The sequence below is a fragment of the Chenopodium quinoa genome, unplaced genomic scaffold (assembly GCF_001683475.1).
Source record: "Chenopodium quinoa cultivar QQ74 unplaced genomic scaffold, ASM168347v1, whole genome shotgun sequence".
NCBI classification, from domain to species: Eukaryota; Viridiplantae; Streptophyta; class Magnoliopsida; order Caryophyllales; family Amaranthaceae; genus Chenopodium; species Chenopodium quinoa.
Genome location: NW_018742204.1, coordinates 19,676,757 through 19,686,548, shown reverse-complemented (window position 1 = coordinate 19,686,548; position 9,792 = coordinate 19,676,757). Strand labels below are relative to the sequence as shown.

The 9,792-nt window shown below is 32.6% G+C and overlaps 1 protein-coding gene across 1 annotated transcript; it reads left to right on the top strand.

Annotated features, from left to right (window-relative positions):
- Positions 1–635: 635 nt before the first annotated feature.
- On the top strand, positions 636–7,177 carry LOC110721738. The gene is made up of 5 exons (XM_021900928.1): positions 636–1,646; positions 5,025–5,086; positions 5,167–5,342; positions 5,785–5,893; positions 6,316–7,177. Exons 1-5 carry the CDS (start codon positions 1,391–1,393, stop codon positions 6,619–6,621), a joined length of 909 nt encoding a protein of 302 aa, XP_021756620.1. The 5' UTR covers positions 636–1,390; the 3' UTR covers positions 6,622–7,177.
- The last annotated feature ends 2,615 nt before the right edge of the window (positions 7,178–9,792 follow it).

Below are 9,792 nucleotides of genomic sequence, written 5' to 3'. Positions count from 1 at the left end.
TGCTTACTGGTTAGACGTTGCAAAGGAAGGATGAATTATCAATTAATGTTGCACATGATACAAACTCAGTAATAGTAACTTGGCTATTCTTACACAAAGCTTAATAAGAATTTCACATGATCTTTTTTTTTTTGGGTGTAGCACATAATCTTACCTAACGCATTACATTTGATTCATATATATCAACATATAACGAAAATATCTTAATTACTACACTTATTGTTAGTATTACTTAATCAAATTTTTAATTAGGTTTAATTGGTATTTAAATTTACTCTTAAAAATTAAGGTTGTTACAATATTGATAAAAACACTCATAAAAGGCAAAATAGGATGATAGTTTTGGAAAGGAAAAAGTAGTGAAAAACACTTCAAAAATTACCATTGTAATGCTACTCTAGTATCTTAGAATCAATTAGGAGTAGTAAAAAAAAAAGGATCAAGTAGGAACCAATTTCAAGTTCTATTCATATTGAAAATAATCTTTATTCAACCCAAGACATCTATAAAATCATTTAAAGTTCTTTATATGCACAATCTATTTAATTTACTACTAGTGGTCCAATAGCAAATAATTGTTAAAATAACGAGTAGCGGTCAATTAGTAGTAGGTTGAGGTTAGCTATCAATGTAGCGGTTAAATGTAATATTTTATATTAAGTTACTAGTACTCTTAATAGATTAATAAGTAAACACACATTATCATGTCCTTTAAGGTCGTTTTGCATAATTACAACAGTTTGTCAACCACTAATTTAACTAAATCTATTTACATACAACCAATGATAAATATAATCCTGGATGTATCCCATCTTCATTTGAATCAAAAAAAAATTGATAAATATAAAAAATAAAAAATAAAAAAATAAAAAAAAATAATAACCAATATAAACCGCTTTTGTTAACAGTCACTCCAACCAACCGAGTTAAACACCTGGTAGCCAACAATAAATTGTCAAACAAGGCCAAATACTTGCGGAGAGAAAAGAGTTGATACTTAATAGGAAGTGAGATAAAAGAAAGTAATGCACTAATGTGTCAAAAGGATGAAATGAGATGAGAAAAGAATTCGGAGCATTCTTGTAACGAAAGGACGATTTTAAGAAAATCCCTCCTATAATGAGCTTGGTGAGATTCGACCTCTGACCTCACGTCTAATTTTTTTTTTTTTAAAAAAAACCAGCTAATTATTATAGTCTCCTGTCTCGAACGGACCAACGGATGGAGTAATTACCTTAGTTCTTTGTATAAAATTAAACTTCACTATTTTGTTTTTTTAAAAAAAAAAAAAAAAAAAAAAAAAAAGCGTATTTGTGTACATCAAGTCATCCATGGTGTTATATTGTTATGTAGCAAAGTAGGAGTATAAAGTGTCTCTGAGAAAAAAAGGATGAGGAATCTTCAAACTCTGCTAAAATTATCAAGAAAATCTCAACTCCCTTCTTCTCAAAAACCATTGTTTTCCCCTTCAACATTTCTCTCTCCTAAACCCCTAAATCTCTTAAACCCTTCCCTTAAACCCTCCACCGTTTTTACTCCACATTTGCCTTTTCTGTCATCACAACACAAAGTTTCCGCATTTTCTTCTCAAATTCTTCGTTTTTTCAGCATTTCTGGAGCTTCTGATCACAATGGAGAAGACCCATGTAAGCAAAGTTTCTCCTTTTTTAGTGATCATTCTGGGTTTTGTTTATCTTCATGTTTTTTGAAATACCCATTTGAATGATTGGTTTACTGATTACATTTGTTGAATCTTTCAATGTTTTGTTGGAATGTCTGGGTTTTTTTTGTTATAATTTTTCATGCCTAGTGTGATAAATTTCGTGAGTTATGAATTACCTCTTCCAGGTGTTTGATGAAAGGTCTAAGAGAGATAACTGCTATGTGCCTATGTTAGTGTGAATTGGACGATTGACTAAATTTGATGGTAATTGAGTACCAAATTATGAGGCATCTGACTTTATTACTCCTTTGTAAAAACTTCCATGTACATTTGTAATATGTTGTGTTCAGATAATTTTGCTTGCTTTAAGAAAAGTAAGTTCATATGTATAATGTACTATATGCATTGACAGTTTCCCATTTTTGACTCTGAATTGTTTTTATAATGATGAAACTTGTTGATTTGCTGTCGCAATAATTATGGAAATAGCTTCATGATTATGGCAATCATGGTTATCATGTTTATAACTCCAATTCGAATGCTGATTGATTAGTAGGCAATAGTTTCACCACTGAAGACTTCTTTTTGACAAGACATGACATGTGGAATTGTGGATATGTAAAGCTTTACTAGAAGATCATACATAATCCTCTTTGTTTACAGAATGTATATGGCTATTTAAATCCTTTGTTGCATATTTAAATCCTTTGTTGCATATTTTCGAGTAATATACTCCGAAGTTCATGATTTGCATATGTTCTTATTAGCTTTAGACAAATTTTTATATGTGGCTGGTCACATTGTCACATCGTGTGGCAGTGGTTACTTCTAGGGGATACTTATTCAGGGGTTATTTATATGGGTTACTTATTTAGGGGTTATTTGATCAGGGGTAAATTATAGGGGTTACTTATTCAAGGGTTACTTAGTCGGTCAGGGTTACTCAATTGACTAAGTAAGTAACCCCTATTGGCCCATACAGGTACCCCTGAATAAATAACCCGTACAAGTATCCCCTGAATAAGTAACTCATACTAGTAACCCAACCCTAAAAGTAACCCCTGTCATACGGTGTGGCCAATTACACAGAAAAGTTGTTGTTAGCTTTGATATGTTGAATATATATATAGAAAAATGATACTCTATTGTCGTTTGCAATATTAGTGTGTCTTTTTGTGTTTTCCTATATTCCAAAACTCACTTGAACTCCCAAGTGTTTATATTTCCTGTATTACACCTAAAAGCTAAATCTATATCTCTAATATTAAGCTAAACAAAATATCATTCCTATTAAATGCTTTCACAATAGATTACTTTTTAAGATGGGATTTGACAAAGGTTAGTATATGCTATTTCTTTTTACAGTTTTGCAGCAAAATTTTGTTTTAAGTATGCAGTTTGTAAATGACAGTAAAAAAAAAACCACATAAATTTTTAGGAAGGCTGTAATTACAAACATGGCCGTGAAAACCCACGGAAGTTTGTCTCATAGCCGTCATAGGTGTCTGCCTTATTCCTACCTCCCCCTCCCCTTTAGCCCTTCCCCATTGGAAATCCTACATATAGAATGCTCCTACCTCTGCAGTAGACAACAAGACACTTTATGCTCAGGCACATTTTGGTATAAAGAGCTAATACTAGGTAGCTCTAACTCAAAAAGGGTAATTAATCCAACAAGAACAACCTCACTAAGGGATTTTAGTAGAGAAACTATAGGAGTCATATGTAGCTATCAAAGAAAAACCTTATAGGGTTTATCCCAATAAAAGTTAGGAAGGCAAAGATAGCCACACACAACTCTTCTATAGTACGAGATGCCGCATTGTCTCTATCAACCCTTAGTCTTGCAACTACCTGGTACGACATGGTGGAAGAACGAAGGTTCAATGTTCTTCCTTAGCATATACTATACTAACTTCTTCAAACCTTCTTCATTCGTTTTCTTTGCTTATACTGATTGACACTGAGGATTCACATTTGGCATCATCACAACCCATTATTAAGTTTTCTTTGGTTGCTTTATTAATATAGGGTTTTCTATCTTTTTTCTTTTTTTTTTCTTTCTTAGAAGATCACCATTTTTTCGAAAGCGTGGCTTAGCGACTACATACGTAGCTTCAATCTTCAGTTTTCGTTTTTCGTTCTTCGTTCTTACTTTACCCTCATTTTTGCAATAATGTTTGGGGTTTAATCTTTCCCAATGTACTTTTTCTTACTTTCTCTCTCTACTTTCCTTACAAATTATTGGGGTTTTATCTTTCCCAATGTACTTTCATAACTTTACTTTCCTTACAACGTATTAAATGCTCAAGGCGCACCAAGGCGTTTCAGAGTTTCGTGCGCCTAAGTCGTGCCTCCGCGCGCCTTGTTGAAGCTAGGCACGTATAATAAACTATAAAAAACCTAAAAAATCTGCCGTGCACCTTTGGCTGCGTGTCATTAAAATAGCTTCGCCTAGGCCACAAAGCGCATGACCCCTGACGCCTTATGCTTCTAAGTCTAGGCGCGCTTTTTCAAACATTGGGTTGATATTGGTATTTTGTTGCATTCTAGGAGATATCTTGGACAGGGGAGCAGCCTGTTCTAATTCTTGTCTCATGTCTGTAGTTCTGTATAACCTTCTTTAATCTGTTGATAATGCTCATATCTCTATTGTTAGTGTGGGAAGGGTTGGATCTCTTTCGTGAAACTTCACTTTAAGATTTGGGGGGGTGGGGGTGGGGTCACCTAAATTGGGAACTAGGATAGCTTAGTAACCTGTTGAGTGTTGACTGATATTGAGCCAGTTTCTATTATGAATTTTGGTTATAACCGAGACTCGTTGGATGATTTAGAGAAGCTTTTTCTTGTAAAATTTTTATGGTCACCCAAGAAGATTTTCAAATCCACAGCCTTTTACTATCTCTAATTTTTCTTTGAGTAATAAGGTCCCAAAGTTAGTTGAAGAAGATTTTGTATGTAAGTTTATTGAAAACAATCAATAATTGTGATAAGCTGATGGTACGGAGCACATATTGGCTAGAGTATGTTGGGTGTGGCTAGCGTGCTTCACTTTTAATTTGGGATGTTTGTAAATTTCTTGTGTGGCTTCCTGGACAAATCAGGAGCAAGATACTGTAGTATTAAGCGGTTTATACAGTTATGTAGGTGATCTGGTTGAAAAAAATGATTGAATCTTCCCTAATTGGGCGTCTCCTAGCAGTTTACCGTGGAGTTTTTAGCATCTTTGTATTTGTTCTCATGGGGCTCTCATGGTGCTTGTTGTAAGGTACTAAGGTGTACTAGGAGACTTGAGTGCTTTGCTTGGATCTACGTAGTTCTTTGAGGATTGCTTGTAACTTATATTTTTGCTTCTTTGCAGATGAAACTGATCAAGATTTGGTTATTGAGGAATGGGTGGAAGAGGATGACACTGATCCTGAGGTGCTCTTAACATTATTAAGATTTTTTATGCCACTTTTTTAATCAGCTGATTCCTTTTGTACGTATGCCATTAATTTCAGATCGGTGATGGAGGGGCTGGAGGTGGAATTGTGCTCCAAAATGTCCCCTGGGGTGAAAAAGTACTATCTATAGCACGTGAAGTTTTGCTACAATTTGACGATGACGTAAAGTTGTACTCTTTCAAGACTACTCCTCGCGGCTATATTTATGTCAGACTCGACAAACTCTCCAATGAGTATGTTTTCTGTGTTGTGGGATTTTATCTAAATTGTTTTTGAATCCTGTACGGGCTATACCATATCAATATTTCACCTACGAAAGAATTATACACAAAGTATTTTGTCATGAATATGACTTAACCTGTTACTGGTAAATAGTAATTATGATGGAATCACATATCCCCAGGAGATCTGTAAGGCTGTAACTGGCTACTAACTGTAGGCTTGGGTCAGTTTAAGTATCTTATGCATATGAGAACTGAGAACAAGTTTGTTAGTTTGAGGCCTTTGAGCTCTTGTATCATTGTATGCATTGAAGCTTAGCTTCTTTGAATTTTGATTCGTAATTATTTTTTTTAAAAAAAAACCCCTCATACATTCTTTTTTACCATATGCATCTTTGTATGTTGGCTTGTCTGAGTTTGCTGCATGTATTAATTTGTGGTGTGATTCATATAGGTATGGCTGCCCCAGCATAGAGCTAATTGAAAGTTATAGCCGAGAATACAAGAAACGTTTGGAGGAAGATGGATTTAAGGGAGAGATACCAAATGATCTTGCTCTGGAGGTAAATCAATGCTGTCCAATTGATGACACAAGATTCTTTATAGTAACATTTGTCCAAGAATTACCCTTGTGAAGGGAAAAAAGAAAAAAAAAAAAGCAAACATGAACAATCGCAAGTTTGATCTTAATTCCACCTTTTGATAGTTTAAAAATGACCCCAACTATTTGGGTTATCTACTTATCTTCTCAATATAGTCCGATGTATATACTGTAGATGTACTCAATCAAAAAGACACAAGAAAAACAAAAAAATAATACTTAAGAATATCTTGAAAAATTAACCTCAAAAATTGTGTTGGATTTAGTAGTATTTGAGATTGGAAAAACTTGGATTATTCATGTCCATATTATTTTTAAACAAAATAAGGTGCTGTATGAGAATGACAATTTAGATCTAATGGTACATTTTGTTGTATGTTGTAGGTATCTTCTCCAGGTGCAGAGCGCCTACTAAGAATACCGGAGGACTTACTTAGGTTCAAAGATTTTCCTATGGTGGTATCTTATGTTGAAGAAGGTACTGAAGCCAAATCTCAGGAGAAGAGTGGGGTTTTCTTGCTTGATTCTATTGAGACAGAAACAGAGCATTGTGTCTGGAAACTGGCTGACGTACGAGCAAATAGGGATCCTGCAAGTAAAGGAAGGCCAATGAGTCGTAAAAGGAAGGATTGGAGACTGAAGCTTCCATATTCAAAGCTGAATAGAGTAACATTATACATTGAGTATTAATTGCTGAAACATAATATTATTTTTGCAGTGTAGCCTAGTTTTTTCTGACCCTAAAATTATGTATGGCAGTATGGCACACTTAGTTTAGTTATGTCGTAGATGAAAAAATTTCAGGATATGTTGCTATAGTTAATTTTGAGGCTAAAGAAATGAGATATCACTAGTTTCCTGATAGTCAATGTGGATGATTAACTTCACTTGATTCATATAAACATCTATTTGATAGAATTATTCATAGAATCATGTAAAATTGTAAACTTTTTTGCAACATTTCTCCGTTTTTCTATATTATGCAGGGTTTTTTTTTTTTTTTTTTTTTTTTTTTTTTTTTTTTTTTTTTTTTTTTCCCAACTGCAACTGTATTAGGCAGTTTCAGTGTTGAAGACTTGAAGCATTGCCATTTCTTGGTGTATTTGATAACCTACGGCTATGGGCTAAACAACACGTTTGGTACATAATTACAATGTTAATGATTTTATATGTACTCCGTAAATTTTATGGAAAATCAATATGTCCATGTTCATGTTTCCCTTTCTTTTTGTACTCCCTTTATTAGTAAAGATATTGTCTCATACTAAAAATGAATGCCCTTATAAGATTGTTCAATGTTAATGAGTTTATAATCTTTACATGGAATATTTATGGAAAGTCGTGTGACAATGTTTATGTTCTCCTTTTTATATGTACTCCCTCCGTCCCTAAAAGATTGTCTCATACGCTAAAAATAAATGCCCCTAAAAAATTGCTTTATATTGTAATTAATAACTTTTTGCACTTGCAACTTCACTTTTTTTTTTTATCTCTTTTTCCATCAATAATTGTGTTTATCCATGTACAATAAGTTTATAAAAAGAAGGGAAAAAAAGAGTAAAATCGAAGGTTCAATGCATTTTTTAGGGATGTAGGCAATATTTTTGCAAGTTATTTAGATGTAAAAAAATGATAGTTCTTTCTTGATATAAGTTACAAATATTCATTTCATTCTTACCACTTCTAGAGGTGGATTGATGGTAAGAGCACTCTAACTTATGGGCAAAAAAATGTCCATAAGGAGAATATAATGATAAAAGTGGTAAAAATGACATCCTACTCATGACCAAAAAAAAGAAAATGTCCATGAGGAGATAGTCAAGTGCCCATGGAAATGACAAAAATAAAACGCTACAGTACCTATGGGCCTTAGCTCTAAAATCAGATAATTAGTTAGTGTAGGAGAAAGAAATATAGAGGGGAGAGAATGGTGTGGGTTTTTTTTAGCCCATGAGTGTGTGAAAATTAAAGAGTTGTTAAAATAAAATGTCCATGAAGAAAAATGAAAGTGGAGTGAGAAAGTGGGTAGAGAAAGAATGACATATTTTAATTTTGTGCTCGAATGAGAGTGGTAAAGGGAAAAAATATAAAAATTCTTAGGGGATACTTGAGGACATTGCATTGCAAATTTGCAATACGATAGATATTGGCACAAATTCTTTCTTGTAAAACTATATGCAACTTCATTATCATCACACTCATTGAGATTGGCACAAGTTTTTCCATGGTGTTGCTTTAGTAGCCTTTTGCTTATTGCTCATTGTCGTCATAACTACTCATTACAACTGTTTCAATTGACTCATAAATTGGTCCTTATTTTTTCACGATATTGTTTTAAAAAAATCTTTTGCATAATAAATCATGAACAAAGGGATTCTAATGCGTAGGACACTTTGGCAAAAATTAAATATGATCCGTTAAGCATTAATTTAAAGGGTTTATTTGTCATTGCTGTAATTTTTTGTTTTTTGGTTTTTTATTTTAAAATTAGTCAAATTATTAAAATCATGATAATTCTTGTTTCCTATTTTTGTTTTTTTTTAAAATAAAAAAAAATTAACGATGCCAAATAAGCCCAGTTTTGTTTTTGTTTTTTTTTGTTTTTTGTTTTTCAAAATCATATGATATACATCATATAAAGAATAAAAATTTAGTCAAACTTATTAAAATCATAATAATTTTGAAAATTGACAAACAGAAATGAAAACATTTTATTTTTTTTTCTGGTTTTCTATTTTTGGTTTTTTATTTAAAAAAAAACAATGTTAAACAAGCCCTTAGCTCTTAGTAGTATACACATCATTATCAAATACTTAAGACTATATTACTTGTCTAAGCAAGTTACTAATATGGTAGGTTCTTTACTTCTATAGTATTATCCTAATTATTCATTTGTATGAGAAACCAAACATGTTGATTAGTTTTTGCCTACTTTTGTTGCCTCTTTTATATATGTAGTATTATATTGATTTATCCAATTTTCCTCCACACCTAAATTTTGTTGCAATTGATAAGGAAAATAAAGGGCAAAAACAAAGAGGCTATTCAAATTGTACTTGAATTTCTAGTTCTAAGAAAAGCCAAAAAAAAAAAGAAAGTAGCGCCCACAAAGCTATGGGCACAAATGCACAATCACAACTCACAACCTCCTCTCTTTATGCTTCTAATTATTGGTTAACATGTGCTATGTAGGAAAGGTCCTACCATTTTAAGATACTATTCATTACTAATTCCTACTTATTTTGGTCCACTTATAGTTTAGTTTTATTTACAATTGGATACATTCTTCCTTTAGATAGATGAATTGAACAATTTTAGGAGCATATGAATAGTAATTTTATGATAAGATTGGTTCACTAAATCATCATTAGGTTCTATCTTTACATGACCCAATCCTCCAACCTCCCAAAATAATGAGTAATGATAATTATGTGGAAGTGATGGGATGATATTTTCTAATTTTGGTTTTTTGTGAAGAGAAGATAAACGTATTTAAAAAGTCTAATGTGTTGTAATTGTAGGTTTTCTCATTAGGAGGGTTTTTCTTTTGTTCCCTTTAGTGTTTCCCTTAGGAGGATTTTTCTAGCATCCGTTGTTAGATTTTTTTTCTGCTTTTTTTTAAGGTTTCACTCTTCTTTTTTCTCTTCTCTTTCATCTCTTTTCTTCTGATCTTAATTGTAAATTTTTGTAGGGACTTTCACCGGTGATAAACCCTAAAAAAACTTTTTAATTGCTTTTAATATATGGATCCCACATCTTTATGATGGGGTTTATTCAATTAGTCTCTTTTTTTTTTGTTCCTGTGCTAAAGATTGAAGATTTAGAGTTTCATCGTCTTCGAAAGTATCTAGAAGGCCATAT